The sequence below is a fragment of the Rhamphochromis longiceps genome, linkage group LG4 (genome assembly GCF_057381845.1).
Source record: "Rhamphochromis longiceps isolate RC_006_pf linkage group LG4, R_longiceps_female_GT1.1, whole genome shotgun sequence".
Taxonomy (NCBI): Eukaryota; Metazoa; Chordata; class Actinopteri; order Cichliformes; family Cichlidae; genus Rhamphochromis; species Rhamphochromis longiceps.
The window spans coordinates 37,007,295-37,031,688 of NC_140560.1; the positions used below are offsets into that span (position 1 = coordinate 37,007,295).

Below are 24,394 nucleotides of genomic sequence, written 5' to 3' on the forward strand. Positions count from 1 at the left end.
CTTCTTATATATGCATTAATGTAGAGCTTAATCGATTATTTCTGTCCCTAAGTAATCTTAAAACAGGACTGAGAACCCATAATCAGCACGTTATGGCTTTAACACGTATTGTAACCTTTATTTTTACATATTTGTAGAATTAACAAGACCGAATTAGTTATGAGGAGGTTCTTCTTTATGTGCACCATTTGACGTACTGACATGTGTCACTGAATTACTTTGATGATGAACAAATCTTAAAACTCGAGTGATTCGAAGGCGAGTTTGGCAGCGTTCCGATTCCCGCCCCTAGTACACCACGGCTGTAATGTGAGTTTTGTTAATAATTTTAAACATGTATTTATTGACATATTTGCAGAATAAACGGCGCCGAGTTGTTTTGTTTGTCACGTACTCATCACTGTCCCTAAACATATCCATAAATTACTTTCAGAGAGAAAAATTATTAAAATGCGAAATATTTTAAGGTATTTTCTGTCCCAAAACCCACTTCCGGACGTGATGACGCGTTTCTCATCACGCTCCAAACCAAAACATCTGTTGGCAGCTCGTAGCTGTGAGCTTTATCTTGGCGTTTTATTTGATATAAAAACGGCATATTTACACGTCACAGAGGAAGCGTGAGCCCTTCGAGGTCCAGGTGGTTTTCAGCCTCCTCAGGTGTGTAGCCGTGACGCTCAGGTACGCTTTTAGCTAGCGCTGGGTGTGTGTGTCGCATCTGCTACAGCTAGCTGTGCTGGCTGATAGCAGACTTCGTTGATTAGCTTTATAGCCCCGTTTTAATTAAACAACGTGGCTGGAGACCAAAGCTCTGAAGAACCAGGTCAGAAAAAGAGGGAAAGAAACATTAGCATGCTAGGGCTAGCTTCACCTTAGCATTTCCTCCTGTATGGTGTGTGGGCGGTGAGAGCTCAGAGCTCCGTGAAAAACGGGTTAGTCATGTTTTCGGTGTCTGTGGTGATGCGCAGTAAGAACTAATAAATGCACTCAAACTGACATGGTAGGATTACAGGTGTAGTTTTGTTTGCCTGTGCACAGTTGTTTACCTGCACAAACTCAGTAATCAAAGTTACAGCATTGTTGCATCTAGTCAATAATATCCTGATTGTGTAAGCAAAGTCTGATCTCATCGTCCAGTCAGGACAGGATGCTGTTCATTAGGATCTAGCTCCTGCCAGGTAAAGGTACCAAACATCCTCTTACACTGACTCACTCCCTGGATCTTTCCCCTCCAGTTTCCTCTTCCTCCTGTTGGATCCCAGTGTCAGGATAGGGAAGCAAAGCAAAGCAGCAGCTGCTGGTGGTGCAGCCGGCTCGGGTGACAAAATGTCCGAAAGTCCGGAGAAGGACGCCTCTGTGTCGGCTCAGGAGTTGAAGGAGCAGGGAAACCGTCTGTTCCTGAGCCGCAAATACCTGGAGGCCGCAGCCTGCTACACCAAAGCCATAGTAAGGGTCAGGCGATGGGGAGCGTGCTCGCCTTCCTCCCTCTGCTCATTTTCATATAAACACACTTTTCCTGACTTCCATGATTTTCTCTGAGAAACCGAGGAATCAGTCTGATCAGTGCCGCCTCCTCCGTGTGTCTGTTCTCCATCAGAGCCACAGTCCCTCCATTCCGGCGTACTACACCAACAGAGCGCTGTGCTACGTGAAGCTGCAGCAGTACGACAAAGCTCTGGCAGACTGCAGGCAGGCTCTGGAGCTCGACAGCCAGTCGGTCAAAGCACATTTCTTCATGGGACAGTGTCACCTGGAGATGGAAAACTACGACGACGCCATCGGCAACCTGCAGAAAGGTAGGGATTTAGAACACGCCTGCTTCTTTTTCAGAAATGAAGAAAGCGAGTCTGCAAACAGTGGAACACTGCATTAAAAAACCTCTTTGTTTCCTTCTCCAGCTTATAATCTGGCAAAAGAGCAGCGGCTGAACTTTGGCGACGACATCCCCAGCGCGCTGCGCATCGCTAAGAAGAAGCGCTGGAACAGTATGGAGGAGAGGAGGATCAACCAGGAGAGCGAGCTGCAGTCCTATCTCACCAAACTCATCCACGCCGAGAAAAAGAGGCAGGGCCCGAGAGAAACGAGCCGTCGGCCGTTTGGTCGCTGTAACGAGGGCTCCTGGAGTAAAGTGTGTCTGTCTGTGTGGTCTGATCCTCAGAGAACTGGAACACTGCAGACAGAAGCAAGAGGAAAAATCCGACGACAGCAGAGTCCGTCAGCGTTTCAACGAGATCCACACCAAACACGTAGGCTTTTATTGTGAAATTCTCCTCAGTGACATCAGGAGCGTCCTGATAGTGCAAAACATTAAAGCTGAAATGCTGCCAGCAAACAAATTCTGATTTATATTATTTATTTATCTGCAGGACAAATACCTGTCGGACCTGGAGGAGCTGTTCTGTCAGGTCGATGAAAAGAGGAAGGTCAGTGATGGTCCGCCGTGTTTTCCTCAGTCGGACGAGTCCTCGTACAACGAGCCGGTTTAGGACAAATGAGTTTGTTTTGGTGTTTGACAGAAGCGTGAGATCCCAGACTTCCTGTGTGGAAAGATCAGCTTTGAGTTGATGAGGGAGCCGTGCATCACTCCCAGCGGCATCACCTATGACCGCAAAGACATCGAGGAGCACCTGCAGGTAAAAAATGCCCCAACTCGCTCACGGCTGCTTTCATTGACTCATTTTCAGCACGAAAAACTCATCAAATCCTGATTTTACCAGCGAATGAAGTTTAACCGAAGTCTGTAGTATTGTGATGACGACAGGACGCACGGCTCTCTGTTCTGTTCCCACAGAGAGTCGGACATTTTGATCCAGTGACGCGCACGCCGCTGACCCAAGATCAGCTCATCCCAAACCTGGCCATGAAGGAAGTCATCGATGCTTTTATTTTGGAGAACGGATGGGTGGAGGACTACTGACCCAGTTTGTTCAATTCAGCTTTATTTTAAACATCCCAGTCACAGCAGCCGTCACTCTGGGAGTTTTTATCATGAGAGGTAAAGACAGCTGCTGCGTGAGGTCAACGGGCCAATCATCTCCTCTTTATTTCCTGTCATGTTCCAGTGCTGGATGTTTGTATTAAACATGACGTTCGGTGTGTGCGCTAATCCCCGTGAGCCAAAAAGTTTAAACTGCAGATGTTTTTTTCCTGCATCGCTGAGCTAAGTGGGCTAAAGTCCACTCTCGAGTCCAGTTAATGAGCAGAGTGGGTCCACTTTAGTGTCCACAGAAACAAAACCCACCACTTCCGCTTTAATCTGATTAAATACAGACTGAAAACGACGCCCTGCGCTGATGGCGTAGCAGTCTGAGAACCACATGACCACAATCACGCTGCTGCACAACAATCAGAGGCCCAGGCTGCGACGCGAGGTGAGAAAAGAGATCAACAGGTGTGAAATCATCACTCGCCAGCCAATCAGATCTCTGGAAAAAGGACGTAGGAGAGAGCGCTGAGCCGACACCGTTCTTTATGACTGTACGCTGCTGAAGGTATAAACATCGCAGGTTAAACTCTGGTTTTACTGGTTCGCACCCACGTCACAGCTCCGAACGCTTCGGCTGTAGATCTTTAATGTTTGAGGAGACGAAACTGGAAAGTCCTGAAAGGTGGTGTTTGTCAGGCCAGCGCTGCATTCACTGACACCTGAGCAAACATGAGACATCGCACCATGCTCAGTATTCTGTACGCCGGCCCGTTTTCACTCGTTTCATCCTCGATGTTTTTGCTATTTTATCGTTTCTGCTTCAGATCAATCAAGTTAAACCTGCGCGGTTGTTTAGTGGGAGCAGATTTCACAGGGAACGGTTTTCAGATCCAGGTGATGCAACGTCTGTACGGGAAAACTCTGATCAACCTGCCGATGTTCAGTAGAAATAAATGTGAATAAATCTTTCGTGTTTTTGTATTTCAGCCTCAGTTATTCGTGCTCGTCTCGCTCAGTGACCACAAACAATCCAAAACCAGCTCAAATAAAAGACAAAATGAGAAAAGCTCCAGAAACACTCACATCTTCAACCTCAGCTCTTTTTGTTTTACCCGGTGAGAAGCAGACAGCTACGGAGGCCTGCAGGGGCCAAACATATTAAAGGTTTTGCATGAATAAAATAAATGGGCACATTGAGAACGATTGCCTCAGATTGTTAAACTGTATATAAAAGATGGAAATGATTACTGACTCCGCCCACATCGGGGCCTCTGTATTAGCGTTTTGGCTTTTTGGCTCCAGATGTGTGGAGATTTCACAGCTGTCACATGCTTTTTGCATTTTGGAAGAAATTTTCCCCGAGTGCTTCCCTGACCGTTAGAGGCAGCCGGAGAGTGGGAGGGCTCAGTGTTAGAGTCATGTTACAGTTTGTTCAGATGTTCGGAATAAAAACATTTAAAACAAATCCAGTTTAGTTCCTCGGTTTAATTCCCAGGATTTTAAGTACTTTATTGCTTCTCCGTGACCCCTCGGGGTCGCCGTAAAAAAGTTAACATGACAGAAAATCAAATCTCATCAAAAAATGAAAAGATGTTTGCATTTGATTTCAAGTAAAACCTGTTGCAGCACACGGTGATCAGAGCTGAATTCAGCTTCCAGAGAGCAGAAACACAGCGTGATGGTCAACATTACAACAACCTGCTAAAATAAATGAGTAATCTGTGATTGTGATCCCCCGAGGTCTGCAGAATTAAACTGCAGACATCCTAAAATGACACAAATCTGTTATTTGCGGTTGAATCCCTCTGTGAGTCAGTTTTCTTAAAATGTGCCAGGAAATCCTTAAAGACGTCCTGAGAGCTCAGCCCAGGAAGGTGGAGATGAAGACGCTTGTGTCCAGGTTTAGAGTGGCGTGCCACCAACGGTCGGGGAAATACAGCACCTGGAGACAAACATGCAGAAACGCACCGTTAGCGCCGCGCTCACGATCCAGTCGTTCAAATGTAACAGGCGGCGCTCCGAGGGCTCAGTTTTAGAGCCGGTCTCCCGTCAGGGGCTGGAAAACCTCCAGGACGGCTGAAAACTTCAGAAGCATGAGGTGTAATTAAATGTCCAAGTAAGGAAACAGCCTGAGTATCACTGCTCTCACATCTGAAGCGTTGCTGAATCCCGTCTCTCTTAAATCAGCTGTTTATCTGTGGCGTTCTGAACGGGTCACTGCTTAGTTCGCCGGCATCTGGGGTCAGAGTCCAGACGAAGCTTTTTACTTTACACACATGAACTAACTTTCATGTTTTTACTGAAATGGACGCTGAGATAAAGCGACCCTGCTGTGTGTGCTTGGGGCGAGTCGTGAGCAGGTTGGGCGGCGTTACCTCTCCGGGTCGGATGGTGCACTCCAGCGGGGCCTCGTCCTCCAGCAGGTTGGGGTACGTTTCTGTGACCCAGGACAGAGTGGTGCGGTTCGGGTGGAAGTGAGGCTCCTGATCGGGCGGGTAGAGGAACCACCGCTGTGTGAGGAGTAATTCAGAGGTTAACAGGAAACGCATCACTCTGTGAGGAAGCAGTTTTAGTTTACTTCAGTTTTATTTTGAAAATCTGACACTGAGACGCTGCCACATGACCCGCAGATTTAAGCACGCATTTACACAACCACACCTCATCCACTCCGTTACTGGAAATCCAGCTCTGAATGGCTGAGATCCACCAGAGGGCGCCACATGTCCACAAAGCCACTCCCCTCCCCACACAGAGCCTCTTTAATTAGTTTAATTAAACAGCTGGTTTCCTCTATGGGCTCAAAATGTGGTCATAAATATTTTGTACTTGTAAATCAGGATTTGTATGTGTAAAAAAAATTTGTGTGTGGACTTAGCCAAAAAAATCCTGCAAGTTACAAGTACGAATTTTGACCCTATTTTTCTTCCCGTCATCTGATTGGTCAATGTCATGTCAATCACAAATGTAACAATCCAATCAGAGAACAGATGGGTTTGGCTGTCGAGGGGCGCTTTTTTTGAACTGCAGGTCCTTGAAGGGTGATACAGTTTGAAGCTGGAGGATCTCTATATAAATATCCGATAGCAGCTAGGTCCCCTAACTTTCAGCAGCTGTTGAAAGGAAAAAGTTGTGGTTTATCAGTGGTTAGAAATACCGTTATTACTTTAGGATTAGTTTAACACAAAGTCAGGGCTGACCCAGGACCATTGCTGTGAGTCACAGGGCGCAGCATAAAAGTCCTTTCACATCGGACGCAGGATGTGCTGCTAATGCTAACTGCTAACTAAAAGCAAAGGATCCAGAATTTGCTGCTGGCTGCTGGGCTCTGTGTGCAGCAGCTCTACCTGTACTAGATGCACCTGCTCCTTGTCTTTTCTATCTCTGACTTTATGTCCTCTACAAGAGTTTGTGGGTTTTTTTTTGCTGGTTCTTCAAATGTTCAATAAAAACATGTATGCTAATTCATAACGAAGAAAGCTTTGTAATGAAGACTGTCATTTCCAAAACACTGCCCGCCCTCACCCCGCGGTCCGCAGCGCTGTTGAAAAGGCTGTGGAAGTCCCTGTATTAAACACGTAGACCTGTGACACAAAAATCACCAAACTCTGACGACCACAGACTGTTTTCCTTCGTGGTGATGAAGGAAAACGCTGGGTTGGCATGTAAAAGAGCATTTATTCCCTTCAAAGACCTGCAGTTCAAAAAAAGCGCCCCTCGACAGCCAAACCCATCTGTTCTCTGATTGGATCGTTACATTTGTGATTGACATGACATTGACCAATCAGATGAAAGGAAGAAAAATAGGGTCAAAATCCGTACTTGTAACTTGCAGGATTTTTTTGGCTAAGTCCACACACAAATCTTTTTTACACATACAAATCCTGATTTACAAGTACAAAAAGTTTATGACCACATTTTGAGCCCATATTCCTCCCACCTTCCTTCCGTAGATGACCTCGGAGTATCCCGGGCCGTGCCAGTGGAAGGGGACTCCTGTTCCAGGACCTGAAGGAGAAGAAAGCGGAGCTGCAGTTTGGATTCCACTCTCGGATATTTCTGAGATTTCTTTCATTTTAAAAGAATTTTCACAGTAATGGTCCTAAAAAAGCAGATTATCATAGAGAATTATGTATCACACGAGTCCTGTCAGGTTTATCAGATCTTTTTCCTTCTCTTGATTTTATGTCATTCCTCGTTTGTCTGCCGCTCTCTGACCTGCGATGCCGAAGCTGTACGCTCCGCTGGTGAGCGGCAGGACGTACGGCGGAGACTCGTAGTGCTCGAAGAGACTCTGCCACTCGGTGAAGTTATTGTCCCCGAAAAAATACAGCGTGTCTGCAGGAAAGTCAAACATTATTCAATAAATCTCACAGCATAAAAGTCACAGCAGCGTCCAGTCGAAGAAAACAGACGGAAACAGATTCATAAGGAAAACAACAAAATATTTTTTAATTATGAATGAAAACAAACCATGTTAATAAAAGCAAAATAGTAAAAATAGAAAACATTTAAAATAAACAAAGTCTGACAGAAAATTCTGACTAAATTAAAAAATAAATAAATAAACAAGAGTAAAATAAAACAAAACTAAAAAAATGAAGTGAAATAAGTTTTAAAACTAAATAAATAAATAAGACATCACTAAATAAGAGGAAATACAAACAATTAAAACCAAAAAATATGAATAAACTAAGAAATCCTTTTTAAAAAAAGCAAAGTGACCAAAAATGTTTAGAATTAAACAAAAAATGACGAAACCTAAAAAACTTGAATAAATGAGAGAAAACAAAAAAACAAGTTTAACAAAGCAAAGCCAGAAACAGGAAACCAAACGAGAGCGTTTCCTGAACACCTGTCCCGGCGGCGGCTTTAAGACTCACCGCTGCCGAGGGCGTCCGCAGACTGAGGCCTCAGAAACTCGTCCACGTACTCCTGGAAGGGAACGTCCACTGAAACAGATCAGCACAGTCAGGAGCAGGAAGTGAACAGGTGTGTCTGCGAGGCCACACAGGTGAGACGGGCGTACCTTTCCTGTAGGAGTAGGTGTTGGCCGTGCTGAGCCTCACTCTGTGGGCGCCGTACTCTCTCAGTAAGCTCGACTTGGAGCACAGAAGCCTGAATTTCTGAAACAGATCCAGTGTGACCTTTCAGGCTGTTCACCTGTGCTCACCTGCCTGCAGCTCAGTCATGTGATGCTTACATGTAGATAAGATGTCTGTTTTCAATACGTACAGTGTTGTCAGTGAGGCCTCTGAGGATGACCGGCCTGCCGTACGCATACCTGCAGGAAACACAGTTGAAGGTTAGTGCTGCTGTTTACACGGTGATGTCATCAGTGAATGTCTGCTGAGAAACAGCAGCTTACTCACGCACCTCTCCATGAACTGCTGGTACGAGAGCGACGAGCCGTGCAGCACGTCGATGTTACACCGACCTTCATCCTGAGACCTGACGTCTGAGGCCGAGAACCTGAGCAGAGCGGGGCGCGCAGGTAAGAGCAGAGCTCACCTGTGGAGCTGCTTACACGCTCTAACATTCATTCAGCAGCTCCTCAGTCATTTAAATCTGTCTCCCTCGTTCCACCTTAAAAACCCAACATTCATGTCACATTCGAGCTGATGACCTCCAGGATGCGAGGAGGAGGAGCTATTAAATAAAACTGAGGCGTAGACTCAAACCCAGAGATCGTCCTTTTATAACATTCCTCAGACCTCATAGCAGCCATGTTATTGGTCACATGATGTCATTCAAAATGCTCCAACAGCACAAACACGGTCCAGAGGTCCAGGTCAGGTGAAGCTAGCAGACAGCTACACCTGTGTCTCCATCCACCTGTCAGTCACAGAGGCCACGCCCCTAATAATGCAAACTTTAAATAGGTGAGTTATAAACACAGGTGTTATCTACAGGCTGCAAACATGTTTATTTCTGCTGGAAAGTTTTAACCTGGAGTCTATGGGGCTGACTCACTGCTGCCTCTCCTGGACGTTGGATGAACTGCAGCCTCTCAGCAGCTCACTAATCTGAATCCAGAGTTTATCTTTAAACGATAAAATAATGTTCTCGTTTTAATTTCCACCCTCGGATCTGCTGAAGTGCAGCTGGAAGCTAAGATGGGAAAATCTGAAATTGTGCTTTTATATTTTATTAAACAATAATAAAAATAACGTGAAATGATTTTATTTATTTATCTGTGCGGGGACAAAATCAGCTGCCATATGACGTATTTAGGAGCACGCGGACAGTTTAATACGGTTATATTATCGTAGTCATAATCGTCTCTGACCGGGCTCGTTCTGCATGAAACGTATGACGTCATCAGTGCCACTGTAATCGCTCCTCGTGGACACAGCTGTTAACTTCACAGATTTTTGAACGGAGTCTGGTTGAAACTACAGCGAGGGTTGTTTGAATGAGTTTTATGCAAACGTGTCAGGCTGAAGCAGAGTGTAGCTCACCATCCTCCTCCATCCTCATCTTCCTCCTGCTGCTGCAGCTGCGCAGTCACTGCGGCGGTGAAGAAGATAAAAGCGAGCCGCGCCGCTTTGATCTCCATTCTCCCCAAAAGCCTCCGCGAGCTTCGACCGAGCTCAGCCCCACAAATCAGCCTGTTTCTCCTCAGTGTCCCACATGAACGTCAAGTAAGCGCCGACTCCTACTTCCTGGACGACAGCCAATCAGAAAGGACCACATTAATCAGACCGGTTGATGCGTTCGAGGTGCGTGGAACGTTTGAGCGCCTCTGTAGATCGGTTTGTAGTCCTCAACTCTTTATTTATTTCAAGAGGCCCGTTTCCCTGCAGCACTGCTGTGACCCACCTGGCCTTGATAAAGTCCTGCTGTTTGTTGCTGCTCTCATGCAAAACAGCACAAACTGCAGCACATCTATTTGCATTCTTGTTTGACTAAACAAAAAATTTGCTTTCTAATCTGAGACCTAACCATCGACTGCACGCCTCCAATTTCTTCCTCTATAATCTGTTTCCTGCTGGCTGCTCATTTGCATTTTGTATTTCTTGTATTGTGTTGTTCCAATACACCTGCTTTACATCTGATAAATACAGACTGCAGTATTTAAACATCAGCCGCCTGTTCAGAATGAAATTAAACACATTACACATCAGTTGAAATGTCTCATGATTCAGAGTCAAACTTGTTAGGATACAAAACCAAAGCAAGAACCATAATTCTATATTTATTACCATGTCACTATTTATTTAAATGAGTTAAACAACATGTAGCTGTACTGATGACAGAGGAATGTATATTTATTATACTCAAATAAATAAAAGGATTTCTAGAGTCTTAGCTTGCAAATTAAACTCAGGACTGTAAGTGCAGTCAGAGCCGTGAATGTGTGGACAGGGACAGCTTTTGAGTTTTACACTCAGGATGCGATTAAAGTTTAGACCTTCAGCTTCAGAGCTTTAACACAAATGTTCAGCAGTTACAGACATTTTTATACGCAGCACCGTTTCAGAGACTCGGACACGAATGAAAAATTGAGCGATGAGCACTTGATGGGCAGGTGAGGCCTGTCGTCATCACACAGCTGAAACATCCATGAAAGTTAAAATCTTTGAGGACCAACAGAAACATTTTCCTTCTAAAGCGAAGAGGGAAAAATCAGGAACTTTTCTCTCATTTAACTCTTTATTTGTTACTTCAGTGTGTATGAATAGCTGCGTGGAAGGTTTTTTATCAGCAGGAAGAACTGAAATGCATGAAAATGCAATTAAAACTCCAAAATTGACGCTTTCCTTCACATTTTCTGAAGCTGTCCAGTGTCCTTGCCAGGCCAATTCTGGCCCCTGGGTCTAAACAACAAAAGCCCCCCCCCCCGGCTGACAGGTCAGTGGTTGCTGACAGCATAACAGACACATACAAAGATTTCTTCCTTGGGACTAACTGTGCTCGGTCCTGTTATAAATCTTAATGGCATCCAAAGTGCCCATAGACAGTGCAAAATGTGCTTCTGGGTCTAAAAAGTGACGCCACCATGAAAGTCTGCAGAAAGACTTCCAGTCGCATGTTGATGTCACTGATTGGTCGACTCCGTTTCTATTGTTAGACTGATGACGGCCAAAGAGACACAGCAGCACGTTTAAACATCCCTGATCATTTTAATAAGCTGTGCAAAAGTTAGTAATAGTAAATATTCCTCTGATTTATTGGCCTTAAAGAGCAGATCACAGTTACTGGCACTTGGTTCAAACATTTTAAAACATTAAACTTAATTAACGAAAAGAAAGATAAAAAGAGATTTTTTAAAAAGTCAAAATGGTTCATATTTACTTTAGTCATCAGTTTAGTTCAGCTTGAGATTCCTTCATATTTAAAAAGGAGTTTTTATCTCCCCACTTTCACCAGCTGGTACTCATGAAACTGTTGAGCTGCTTTAACCAGAAAGTGCCCTGAGATAGTACGTGTTACATCGAGCACCACATAAACAACATAAAGCTGAATTAAAAAATTTTCAGTTCCTACAGTAAATGTAGACACTGGCTGAAGTTAAATATAACATTTTAAAAAAAATCACACTGATATTGATTGTTTAAAGGTGAGTAGTAGAGTAGAGAAAGAGAAAGTAGAACATTTTTGCACCAGTATTTTAGTTGAACACACTCAACATAACAGCTGTCGTTATGTCATTGCTCATTTATTGCTTTTATATACTGTAAATTTGATGTGTCCTAGCACATGGAGTTGTTTTTAATTAAACGATTCATCATTTTTCATGTTTCTTTAATTTATTACTGAAAAGCTTTACAAGTCATTAATAAGATTATTAATATGTGTATACATATTCTTTAAGTTATTTTCTTCCCTATTTGATATAAAAATGGAAACAGCAAAATAAACTGATGGATCAAATATTTCAATTTAATTAAAACATCAATCAAATACAAGATGTAATTCTTCTGAAGATTTTTAGATTTTATTAATTTGCGTCATTTAAAGAAAGAATGCATTTAAAAAAATATACAATTGTAGTTCTTTTTACTTTTACTTTAATAGAATATTTTAAGACTAAGGGGTAATTTTTTATAAAACACCATGATTTTTATAAGGGTGCACAGGCTCCATGAAAGTGAAATATTTTACTTTTTATAAATATGCTTTGTTAATTCAGTGATACTAAAAAGTGTCAGGGTCATTATTCTTCTGGTGGGATGATAATTTCCAACACAGTTTACTTTATTTCAGAATCCGTTTTAATGAAACTACACAGATTGGTCCATCTAAATGTGAGCTAATCAGTTTTAAATGAATTAGTATTGCTTTGTAATCTGTTTTTAGGATTGGACAAACAACAATAAAGTCACACATTCCCAAGATTCAAGTTCTCTGTAATGTTATTAAAAGAGCAAAGTGAACTGGAAACTAATGTGAATGTTTGATATCCTCAGGTGAGGTTTTTAAGTTTTTAAAGAGAAACTGATCTTGAAGTAAGTGTGATATTTCCAGTGATATTCAGCAGAAATGATGCATTCCTATGAGAGGACAAAGAGAGAGAAGAGGATGGGGAGGATGGAGAGCAGCAGAAGAACTGAGAGGTAGATGAAGTGAGCCGAGGAGGGCACAAAGGTGATGAAGCCCGGCTGGTCGGAGGTGATCTGGCTGTTGATCCAGGACTGGTACTGTGATACCCGAGTGTAGACTCCTGGGAAATTGGGCTGAGCGCAGCCTTTCCCAAAGCTCACCACTCCAGCCTGGACCCAAACGGAGCTGTTTTTAACCACCAGTGGGCCTCCAGAGTCACCCTGCACACATCAGACATGGTGGTTATAGTTACAGTAACTTGAATTTTTCTATTTATGTGACTGTTTGATTGTTTTTGCTCTTTAAGGATTCACACAAAGCTGCCCTTGACATTGCTGACAGAGTCAGTGTTTAAAAAAACAAGACAACTGTTTCTTTATTCATTTTTTACAGGAGCCAAAAAACTGAAGAAATCAGTTCATTTTTTGAACTATTTCACACTGACATTCTTTCTGCATTCCACTATAACTTAACTTAAGCAATAAAAAATCTAATTAAATTAGTCTTTTTTTCTTCTTCTTACAGATCTTAACATTTGACTTAAACATCATTATACATCTTCTTACTCAGTTCATTTTGTCGTGGTTTCTGTTTTTGTCACAGTGTTTTGAGTTTTTGTGGGTTCATAATTTATTTCTGGATTTATTGTGTGATTTTAGTCTACCGTAATTCTACATTCTTTAGTCTTTAGTACCTTAGTTCTTAGTTATTCAAGCTTCTAGTTTTTAGTTCCTTATTTAATATTGCATCTGGCCCGTCCTGGTCTTGTATCTGTGTGTCCTCCCTATAGTGCCCCCTGTATGTAGTCAGTCTTTTCTCTGTTTTGTTTCTCTTTCTGTCTCAGTGTCAGTCTGCCAGTCCCTCGTGGTGAGTGCTTTGTGTTTAGATTTGCTTCCCTCTGTATTGTATTTCCCTGATTTGGTTCAGCTGTGTTCCATCTCGCTGATTCATGTGTGTAGTTAAGACCTCAGTTCTCTGTTATGTTGTGAGCGCTGTGTGTTCTGTATTGCTTCCACAGTTTTCAGTAAGTTCTGACTAAGGACTCTGGGGGGGGGGGGGGTTAGCATACAATTTATTGAAAACAACACTTAGACTAAAACAGGTTGTTTTACAGCTGATCAAAAGTTAAGGGCCACATCTCCAAAAAACCCAGTAAACCCCCCAAAACAGAAATTAAAGTTCCAAACATGAAGTAATGAGTAGTTCCACCGTTATTGTTGATCACTTCAAAAATTTGTTGTGGCGTGCGTGATGCAAGTGTTTCCAGGAGGTGAGTGGGAACATTTCTCCAAGTGGTGAAGACGGCCGTATGAAGGGCATCTTCTGTCTGGATCTGTTGTCCATTTTTGTCAACTTCTCTTCCCATCCATTCCCAAAGGTTCTCAACTGGATTTAGATCAGGGGAAGACGCATGATGGTCCAAAAGAGTGATGTTATTCTCCTGGCCCCTTGTCCTGCAGCCATCGTGTACTGTAGCGTTGTCCTGTTGAAAAACCCAGTCAATACCACACAGACGAGGGCCCTCAGTCATGAGGGACGCTCTCTGCAACATCTGGATACAGCCAGTGGCCGCACTTCCTGAATATCCGTCGTCCCACTGAAGGAAAAAGCCCCAGACCATTATGGCGCCCCCTCCACTGTGGCGCATAGAAAACATCTCAGGTGGGATCTGCTTGTCCCATTTCTTTTTGTTGCATGGTGAAGCTCTACTTGGAACTTTGTTAAAATCCAACCTTGCAAAGTAAGATTTTTTTTTTTTTTGGCCATTTTTCAGGTGACCTTAAACATTTGATCGGGACTCTATTTACATATTTCACAGTTTCCACTGCTTCTAATTTCATTGGTGATTTACATCATAGTCCCAGACTTGATTGTGGGTGTTAAGATGGACTCAGACTAACCTGACAGGAGTCCTTTCCTCCCTCTGTCAAGCCGGCACACATCATGTTGTTTGTGATTCCACTGTAGGACTTACTGCAGTCAGCGTTGGACACAATAGGGATGCTCACCTCCTGCAGATTCCCAGGGAAGGGAAGTGGATCTGGAAAAGAAAACAGAAATATCAACATTTAGGTCTGAGGTGTGTAGAAAGTGCTTCATATGCACAGTCCATTAAAAAAAAGTGCAGCACACACAGTTTCTCTCCTGTGTGACTGGACATTTATCCTTTGCATTTTTCGTGTGTGGCGGAGACGTGGTCTTTGGCTTGCTGCAGAGGAGGGGTGACGCAGTGAGCTCGCAGGGCGCCAAGGCCACCTCATGATGGTATTTCGTGTCATTGGCTGAAACGCCATGAAGAGCAAACTGAGCTTCGACGTGCACGAACCATGAAGGAGGGTCGTGAAGCCAAAAATCCAGCAGCTTAACCGCCACAGCAAAAATTCAAACGTACAGCTCTGCTATCACTTCCACTATATATGAAGACAAAAAACAGCAGTGACTTTTGTAGGGTTACTGAAGTTTGGCTAGCTGGTATATAATAATTTGCTGTGCGGTGGCCAGCTACACAGCTATGTTAGCATAATATAAACAGAGTGACGCTGGAAGAGCGCTAACGTTTTTCCACTCAGTGAAGGTTCCTGATGGTTAGAGACAAATGTAATCGCATGGCAGGATGCTGTAAACAGACCAAACTTCAGTCAGAACAACTGAGATAATCCATCCACAATACGAGGTTAGTCATTCATATACTGCTGCTGAGCTGGAGTTACATCGTAAGGTTTTAAAAACTGAGCTTTAAAATGAACAGTGGTAATAAAAACAGAGGGAGGTGACAGTGATCACTGACTGGTTTTAGGGGCTTGTTCAGATTAAATAGAACAAGATACAAAACATTAAAACATTTTAAAAACACAACAGCCTTAATAAATGCAGAGTAGTTTGGACCTGGAAGCAGGGTTCACCACGTCATCACTTAAAGACTGGATATCCCAACTGCCGTGAATGTTTTAATGCAGTACAGTTGTTATTATTATCATTCAGCACATCCTGTTTATGACAGTGAAAATAAATAACATTCATATAAGAAATAAAATTGTCTCGTGTAAACTGTATATGGTGTTAAATAGGCCTATACTACTGTACTTTAATGTTGGTCATAAGGGTGGTGCTTCAAGAGCCATATATTTTATGAGGTGGTACTCAAAAGTTGAGAACAACTGGCCTAACATATGAAACAGGAAAATACCGCCGTGTAATCCCTTTATTTCAACAAAGTAACTGTATTCTGAATACCACCTTTTTAAACGGTAACTGTAACAGAATACAGTTACTCATATTGTGTATTTTAAATACGTAACGCTGTCTTTACATGTATTCCATTACTCCCCAACACTGCCGGCTCTGGTCATATGGTAGCTGAGGGTGGCTCCAGCCCCGACCCTGACCCTCAGAGAGATTAAGTGTACTGGATGCACACTCACCTCATTATTTAAATCTTTGGCCAGGTGGAAAAGTAGAATATGTCACCTTAAAATTAACAGGAGCTGAGGATAATCAAAATCAGTCTATAACAGGGCTGCCCAATCCCGGTCCTCGAGAGCTACTATCCTGCAGCTTTTAGATGCATCCCTACTCCAACACAGCTGAATCAAATGAATGGCTTGTTATCAGGCCTTTGCCAAACATGATGGCATGCTGAAGAGGTAATCACACCATTTGATTCAGCTGTGTTGGAGTAGGGATGCATCTAAAAGCTGCAGGATAGTAGCTCTCGAGGACTGGGATTGGGCAGCCCTGGTCTATAACAATAAAATGTAATAATTCTGAGCTGTCACTTAATCCTCACTATTGGAACCGATCCTTCCCCAGCCAGTGACCCAGGTCGTCGTCCCAGCAGGGAAGTCGCTGCCCTTCTCCGCCAGACAAACAGGTCTGATGTAGTTGTTAAATGTAACAGCTGAGGACAGCCGCAGCAGTGCGATGTCATTGTCACTAGTTTTGGAGTTATAGTCGGGATGGTTGATTATCCGGGACACTGACTGGGAAACCTCATTGGGATTATTGCCTCCCTGTGACTCGCGTCCAAGGTAAACAGTCAACCCCGGTGTGCCATAGCTGAGAAAACCAAGAAATAAGTATCTTAATGCTTTGGTTCAGAAGGTGAGGGGTGGGTCATGTGACACAATGAAAACCCACCTTTGGAAACAGTGGGCAGCAGTCAGGATCCACTGGTTGTTGATCAGGGAGCCGCCACAGAAGTGTGAACCGTAATGGTGCAGACTGACCTGCCAGGGCCATGCCCCGGCAGTAGCATCCTCGCCTCCTACAATCCTGGTGTTGAGTGGAGCAACTCCACAAACTGTAGGCAAATGCATATATGCATTTAGTAAACTTTCTCTGGGTAAGCGTCTGTGTATTCTGATTCAAAGCAGCTTCAGACAGTCAGCACATAAAAAACATGAGTGAAAGAAATCCAGTGGTCCACAAATGAAACCTCAGCGACTGTGGTCAACAGTCTGTCCCATGTCAGATTATTCAATTCAGATTTGCCCTTTTTTTCTTTAGGCTAAACACCCTAGGCAATCTTTCCAGTACAAATGAGAATTGTATCACTAATACTGTCCTTTACATACATGCCTCTGCAGGACAGCAGTACAAGAACTGCAGTCTCCATTTCACACACTTAGACATGCCCAAATGTATTGTTGAATTTAAAAGCATCGTAATGAAGGAGCTTATGCTGATAATATGACCTTACAGGGGATTCATTTCTGATGAAGAACTTACAGAAATGTCAGTGAACTGTATTATAGATATATGGATGACATCCTGCAAATGTGCAACTTTCCATTTAGCTGTTGACAAAAACTGTATCAGAAAGCATATTGGTAATTTTAAAATATTTAAAATATTAAAATAAACATCATGTTTTATTTCATAAGACTTTTAACTACTCACCGAGACCCTAAGTTCACCAGAAAAGTGGTTACCAAGGTCAAAGGTCAAGTGAGCAACAGGCTTATTTCACTTCTTTCAAACTGAGATTCATTTTGATTAAAGATTCAGATTATCTTCAGTTTTCTGTTTTACTATGTGTGTGTGTGTGTGTGTGTGTGTGTGTGTGTGTGTGTGTGTGTGTGTGTGTGTGTGTACTCACCATCGAGCTGTGCGTTGCTTCCTGTTTAGGGACAATAGAAACAGAGACATGATGTATTTGTTAGATCTCAGTGAACTGAACAGGCTGGTTGTTCTTAACGTGCTGTTAAGGTTTCTAGGTGGAGCTGGAATGTGCAGCATGAAGCCAAACAAAAGACAGAAACGATATCTTTATCTTTTAGCAAGACAAAAAAACCCCAATAATGTTGAAAGGCAGGATATATAAGTAGGCCACAAGAAGAACATAAGTGTACTGAGAGAGTGAGATAAGCAGAAACAGAGCAGTTAAGGAACCTTTCTCAATTCTCAAGTACGCAAGTACGTGCTCGCGTTCTCGGCGAGCACGTACTTGCCGAGAACGCGAGCAGGGACTCGCAATTTGTACAATTGGAACACCAGCGTACTTGATGATGTCTCAGGTCCGGAGTTTTTACTGCCATCCTCTTAATTTAACTGTGAGTAGGATATGAAGCTTAACTTTAATCACAGCCAAACCGGTTTACTCAGGAACAAATAAAACACTGAAATAAACCAAACATTAACATTTAGAAGTGATCTAAGCGACTTATATATCATCTTTAACCTCAGTAGTGAAATCTCTATTAATAAAAATAGTGTACATGTACATACGTGTACATACCTTAATAAAAACAAGCAGGTGAGATGTTAGAACGCTTTTATTTTTATTGTAGTGGACACTCAATACAATAGACAGCTGCTGGGGTTTGTTTAACCTGAGTAGCGAAAAGACCGCGGGGGGGTTAGAAACGATGTGCCGGGAGTCCGCTGTTCTCGCCGGCTCTAATGATCCTCGACCTCGCTGTCTGCTACGGAGCTGGCGGGTCACAGACGTCTCCGAAAACATCGGAGCGCGTTTGGAAATATGTGATATCTTGATAAATCGAGCCGATATTTGAAGTTTACACAGCTACATTCTTGCTTGAAAATAACTTAAACGTTTATTTTGTGACCCAGAAAGAATAATATTTAAATGTTTTTTTTCGTCCGCCATTGCCGCGTTTGAGTTTTGGACGAAATGCATTCTGGGATATTTAGCTGTACCGAGTCCACACAAGTCACTGGTCGTGTCCAAATTCATGGGCTGCATCCTCCTGAGGCCGCATTTGTAGGCCGATTACGTCACAGCAACGCGCCGAAAGCTGTTCAAATTTGTAGACTCCTCCGAATGCAGCCGACAAATGTGTCCTCCTTTTCCCCGAATATGAAGGATGGGTTGGGTGTGTCCTTCGTGGCCCACCATATCCCAGAATTCATAGCGCGGCCCAGCCAAACTCCAGTTTCCAGCAATGGCGGCCGCTACTAAGTTTTAAAATTACTCATACTAATCTTTCTGGGTCACAAAATAAACTTTTAACATATTTTCAGGCGAGAAAGTAGCTGTGCAAACATCAAATATCTGCTCGGTTTATCAAGATATCCCATATTTGCAAAAGTGCTTCGACGTTTTCAGAGGCGTCTGCTACCCACCAGCTCGACAACTAGCCGGGAGCTCGAGGGTTACTGATGCGGCCGAGAGCGGCACAACTCCCGGCACATCATTTTCAGATCACCGCGGAGTTTCGCTGCTCGGGTTAAACGTAATATATAAGTCACTTAGACAACCTAAAAATGTTATTGTTGGGCTTTTTTCAGTGTTTTGTTTGTTCGTGAGTAAATCGGTTTGGCTGAGATTAAAGTTATTAGATTAGATAAAATAAAACTTTATTAATCCCCCTCCTCCTTGGTTTTTACACAGCTGACTAAACGTCAAACAGAAACCTGATTAAACATAAGTATGAGACAGTCGAGAAATTACGCCAGTGTCCTGTTATATTTTATATGCTTGTCTGTGAGGAGAGGATTGCTGGAATAGTGATGATGATGTGCGCCATCACTGTCAATTGTCAGTAAACACTTCATCTGGCTGATGAATCTACACGTGAGATATTACAAAGTCTGCATTATTAACTCTGTAATTCGGCGCCATTCTTCTTATTTTACGGCGCTGTTGCTCAATCGGGGGACGCTCTCTGTTGAGGAGAAAAGCATGAATTTCTTTGTATACGGATTATCCATTGTTTAAATGTCCCGGGCAGTCGAAAAGGAGGCAGAGCTGTTGAGAAATGCTAGGAGCTAACTGGGCGCTAACCGTATCATTCAAATATATTGAATGTCGCAATGTTGGCAAAGAGAGGAAGTGACGTAAGATTTGCGCATGCGGGGTACCGATCGGGTTTCCGGTACGGATCGGGTAGTGACAGTGACAACACGTACTTCGAATTGGAACAGTACTTGGTCTCCGACTGATGACGTATCACGAGTACACGAGAACACAAGTACGCACAAGTACGCACATTGAGAAAGGGCCACTATGTTATCTCCGCGTAGTTTAATGCCACATATTAATGGTTTGACTGATATTAAATACCCGTGTTACTAACATACATTTGAACAATATATGTTAGTACACATAGCTGTAACATTTACACATAGCTGCAGTGCTGCAGACTAACACGTTTATTCTGTTTTATTCATTATTAAAATTCAGAGGAAACCGGATGTTTCCTCTGTCAGTACGCAGATTTTAAACAACAAACAGAAGTTTGTTTTCCCCAACCTTTCAGGTTTGTGGTGTCCTACAAAAAATAAAAAGGCACTTTGGACTAAATTTATATTCACATTTTGTTCAAATCGTACTTGACATAAACATAAAAAAGCAATTCTGCCCCTGTTTCCATCCATCAAATGTCATTATTTCTTTTTATTTCTTTTATCAGCTTTAAGTATTGTAAAAGATGAATAAAAATAGATTGATAAATCAAATCAAACAATGATTGAATAGAAGATAACACAAGGAAACATTAAGAGATACCATTTTATTGGAACACTGTCCTACATACATACACAAAGCATATGAATTGGATTTTAAATGAAATTTAGAAAATGCTTAAGAAATGAAAAACTGTCTCCTGATGTCACAGCAGGATGTTTTTACTCATATGGCAGACCCAATAGGACTGCGTCGTGTTAAGAGGAGAATGACCCTGGAAAAGTCACATTATAACATAACACTGAAATACAAATGTTTCAATAATGTTTCCAGTGAACATTTTTATTATTATAGGTTTCAGGTTTTTCTCTCCGGTCCTTCCTGTTTTAATGGTCTTGTAGTTTTAACATAGGTTATTGTTATTGTAGTTCTGCACATGGCTGATTTCTGCTTGCAGTGACATAATTATTGTTTCTGATCCAACCTGTGTGAGAGAATGCCCTCTGAGACGAGAGCGTTCAGTGAAAGGTAAAACCCACCCACGTGTCGATACCTCAGTATGAATCATCAGCAGGACACCGAGAATCAAACCGGCCAGCCTGGTTTTTTTAAACCGAAAAAAGCTTTGACGTGACCTGAAGCTCCTTTAACCTGTATGACTTCAAAGCTCTTTGACTTGTTTACTTTAGTCTACAGCTCTTAAATGAGCAGCTGACGTCATGTTTTCTTTTCCAAGAATTTGTTTGTTCTGTGGGACACGTCGGGAACATCGGAGCTTCTACAGTCTAAAAGCATGATGTGAGAAAACCAAAGAACTTTATGGTGAAAGCACTTTTCTGGTTCCTTTTAATGTTTTAGCAGGAAGATTCTTTTAAATCATGTCTAAAATAAAATGTATTATTTTTATTATTACTGAACTGCATTATTTGATGAATTAAAGCTGTTCTTTACTCACAGCTTGACTCCGTCTGAACTCTGACCTGTGATGTAAGAGGAAGCAGGAAAACACGCTTTTGTTGCTTTTTATGTTTTAAATGATTACAGGGACGATCTGTTTTATTATTTTATGATGAAGTCATGATGGCGTGATCATGTTTGTTTGTTTTTCTCAGCTGATTTCTCCTTGTTTTGTAATTAATGTTAAATTAAAATACTCTTAAAAACTTTTATTGGAATCAACTTTCAGTCCTCGACAGATGAGGAAGCCCTCATCCATCAGGCCCTCAGGGCTGAGCAGCTGACTGTCACCATCAGTAAAGCACAGCGGCGCTGTCATCACGCTTTAGAAACTCATTCAGTGTGCCCGATGCTACCAGTGCATGCGGGCATCTCATAGGTATGTACACAATGTGCTCTGGCATCATCACTATGACATATTAATTAGTTCCTGATGGTTTCTGTTCAGACTGAAAGAGGACAAAGTTCACAAGATTGTTTCCTGCGGGTGAACTTTATTTCACTTCCTCTTATTCTGCTTTGTTCGGCTAGCTTCACACAACGATCTTCGAAGAATAACTAACTAAAGTGAAGGCAAACGGTAGCCGACAGCTAGCAGCCGTGCTGTCTGTATCCATCACTCACAGCAGCCCTCACTTTAAGAAAACACATCTAAAGGCTACAGTTGTCTGTGGGACTGACTCGATGCCTCAAGCAAATAGAGAACTGCAGTTTTCAGTATTTACACCAAAATAGCCCCAAATATTCCTGTCAGAAGCCACGTGCCGACCTAAATGTAAACGTCAAAATATTTGACTTATTCTTTGCATATTTCCACGACCCTTTATCCATAACACATTCATAGAACCTACCGTTGTATATACTGGATTATCTTATTTTGTATTTCTTGAGTTTATATTCTGGTGCACTCTTTGCATTCTTCTGTTATCTGTACCTGAGCCGTGGGGTCTGTAAAATCTTATCTTCAAACTGGTACAGTTTACAAGAATTCACTCCCATGACTGCCAATTGAAACTACCACAGATCTCTTACAGGACAGTCGCCTGAGAGCAGGAACTGTCAGCAGTGAAGTGGAGGAAGGGTTCAGATATTTAAAAGATACTTTTACTGAGAACTTACATTAAAAAAAACCTGTAAACGTGTGAGCAGAAGGATAAACTACAGCAATACAAATTGTATGCTTTTTATTGATGCTGAGACATTTCCATGTACATGAATTGTTAATTTTATTAGTTGAGTAAATTTGTGATGTTTCACATCCTTCTAAACTTTATACATTTAACATTTATCTCTGAATTTAGTGAAATAAAGTACAAAGTATTAAAACGATCCTTCTAACTTTAAGATCTCAGGTTGTTGAAGCTGGTATTGTTGTGGCTCTTTTCATTTGTTCATTTATTCCTGGTAATCATGAGTCAGCTTGTTGTGGGACTAATAAAGGTTATCTTATCTTATCTTATCTTATCTGTAATGAGCAGTAAAAGCAGCACAAGAGCCCGGCTCAGGTCTCTGAGAAAGACGGAGTCAAACTGACTCGTCTGGATGTTCGTGTTCGTGTAGCAGTGAAAACAGGAAATTTACAGATTTAAAAGCAGACTTTTAATTTTGTTTGATGTTACAACCTGAACAAATGTGTCCACGGCCATTTATAACTTACAATATTGTAAATTATTACAATTTTGTAAAAAGAGACGAGCCGAATTTCTTTGTATCATCATTTAAATTGCAAAATAAATGAGATTGTGAGTCTTAAATCTCAGGTGAGACTCACCTGTAAGCGTTAAGGCCAACAGCAGGACTCCACATGAAAACAGCTCCATCCCCACAGAGTCTCTTCTCAAAGTGTCTCCCAACTCCAACGGCAGGAGTCTGTAAAGCACGAGGGCGTGACCGCCTGCATCATACCTGACCGTCAGCCAGCTGAGCACACGCCACAAACACACCTGACACACCTTCTTCTTCTGAAACCAAAAGCAAACACAGATGCAAACAGACCGCACTGCTCACGGTGCTAATGTTGTTGTCCTGATTTGTTTTTATTGATATGTTTACATTCATACAGATTTTCCACCAGTTTTCCTGTGAAAATGGTTTCATTTTTATTAATTTGCCAACAAAATATGTCAAATATTAAAAGCATTTCTGTATTTTATTTTACAAATATTATTACTTAGATTTTTATGTTCACTCTTCTTCTGACAAATAAAGTCGTCTAAGGAAAGAGAGCTCCTTCGACGACGATGACCTGGATGACTGAGAACCTTCACCGACAAATAAAGTCACAAACACTTTTCTTTATATTTATATTTTATATTTCATTCCGCACCGATCGACCTCTGCCCCAGTTACTAACGACTGTGCTGGCCTTAACGCTGCACCTGAGACCACAGACCAATTGTAAAGTCAGATGTGACGCTGATGGAGAGATCGGTGCAGGGCGATGGAGATGCAAATCGTTTCAGTGAGATCTCATTCATGGAAGTGATGTGAGACACACGGAGCAGCCAAAGCTCCGCGATGGCCATGCTCGGCTTGGACTTTAAGGTTCTGTTATTATGAAGTATTTTCTTTTTTGATTCTGAGCTTAATGATTGATCGTTTATTGATCCTCTGTCGTGAGTTCTTGGTTGCTGTTGTATATTAGAGGTGAAGTCCTGTGTGAAGTTGGAGGTTTCCTGATTTAGTTACTTCCTGTCTGGTTTTGGTCATCATTTGTTTCTTGTGTCTTGTATTTAGTCTTATTTACTTGTCTTGATTAGTTTCAGCAGTTTTTGTTCCAGGCTCCTGGTTAGTCCTCGTTGTGTCCGTGTACATACAGCCTGTGGTTTCCTTTGTTCCCTGTCAGAGCTTCTGTTTCTGTTCGTCATGCCTGTGTTCGTTCGCTTGTGTATTGAATTACGTTTCTGGACTTTCGTTTCCCAGGAGATAAAGGTAGTGAAACACTGAAACATACGAAGCTTTTGTGCCAGAACAATCTGAAACCATCTCTGCTGTGACTCCTGCTGCCAGTTTGTTATCTCTACATCTCGAGGATGCTTTTCTGTGAAACAGTGATGCAGGTGAGCTCTTTTTATGCCAGACTGTCAGTAACTATGATTCTC

The 24,394-nt window shown here is 42.2% G+C and overlaps 3 protein-coding genes across 6 annotated transcripts; 1 reads left to right on the plus strand and 2 right to left on the minus strand.

Moving 5' to 3' along the window:
• Positions 1–481: 481 nt before the first annotated feature.
• Positions 482–3,907, plus strand: LOC146672279 (E3 ubiquitin-protein ligase CHIP-like). 3 transcript variants are annotated; one of them, XM_085404826.1, is made up of 8 exons: positions 482–681; positions 1,236–1,446; positions 1,598–1,796; positions 1,899–2,064; positions 2,159–2,246; positions 2,367–2,423; positions 2,517–2,633; positions 2,792–3,907. In XM_085404826.1, exons 2-8 carry the CDS (start codon positions 1,327–1,329, stop codon positions 2,915–2,917), a joined length of 873 nt encoding a protein of 290 aa, XP_085260952.1. In that variant the 5' UTR covers positions 482–681; positions 1,236–1,326; the 3' UTR covers positions 2,918–3,907. The 3 variants fall into 3 exon arrangements, with proteins under 3 accessions (XP_085260952.1, XP_085260950.1, XP_085260953.1); XM_085404824.1 differs by having other exon boundaries at positions 482–660; XM_085404827.1 differs by lacking the exon at positions 482–681 and adding an exon at positions 706–932.
• A 484-nt stretch (positions 3,908–4,391) lies between these two features.
• Positions 4,392–9,707, minus strand: jmjd8 (jumonji domain containing 8). Of its 2 annotated transcripts, none has more exons than XM_085404828.1 (9): positions 9,385–9,675; positions 8,300–8,395; positions 8,159–8,207; positions 7,953–8,049; positions 7,807–7,875; positions 7,142–7,261; positions 6,864–6,931; positions 5,302–5,436; positions 4,392–4,868 (listed from the first exon to the last, which is right to left on the minus strand). In XM_085404828.1, exons 1-9 carry the CDS (start codon positions 9,480–9,482, stop codon positions 4,788–4,790), a joined length of 813 nt encoding a protein of 270 aa, XP_085260954.1. In that variant the 5' UTR covers positions 9,483–9,675; the 3' UTR covers positions 4,392–4,787. The 2 variants fall into 2 exon arrangements, with proteins under 2 accessions (XP_085260954.1, XP_085260955.1); XM_085404829.1 differs by lacking the exon at positions 4,392–4,868 and adding an exon at positions 4,881–5,162 and having other exon boundaries at positions 9,385–9,707.
• A 275-nt stretch (positions 9,708–9,982) lies between these two features.
• On the minus strand, positions 9,983–23,199 carry LOC146672281 (serine protease 33-like). Its single transcript, XM_085404823.1, has 6 exons — positions 23,065–23,199; positions 17,568–17,588; positions 16,607–16,769; positions 16,257–16,525; positions 14,371–14,510; positions 9,983–12,690 (listed from the first exon to the last, which is right to left on the minus strand). The coding sequence occupies exons 1-6, from the start codon at positions 23,111–23,113 to the stop codon at positions 12,421–12,423; spliced, it is 912 nt and encodes a 303-aa protein (XP_085260949.1). The 5' UTR covers positions 23,114–23,199; the 3' UTR covers positions 9,983–12,420.
• Between the last annotated feature and the right edge of the window lie 1,195 nt (positions 23,200–24,394).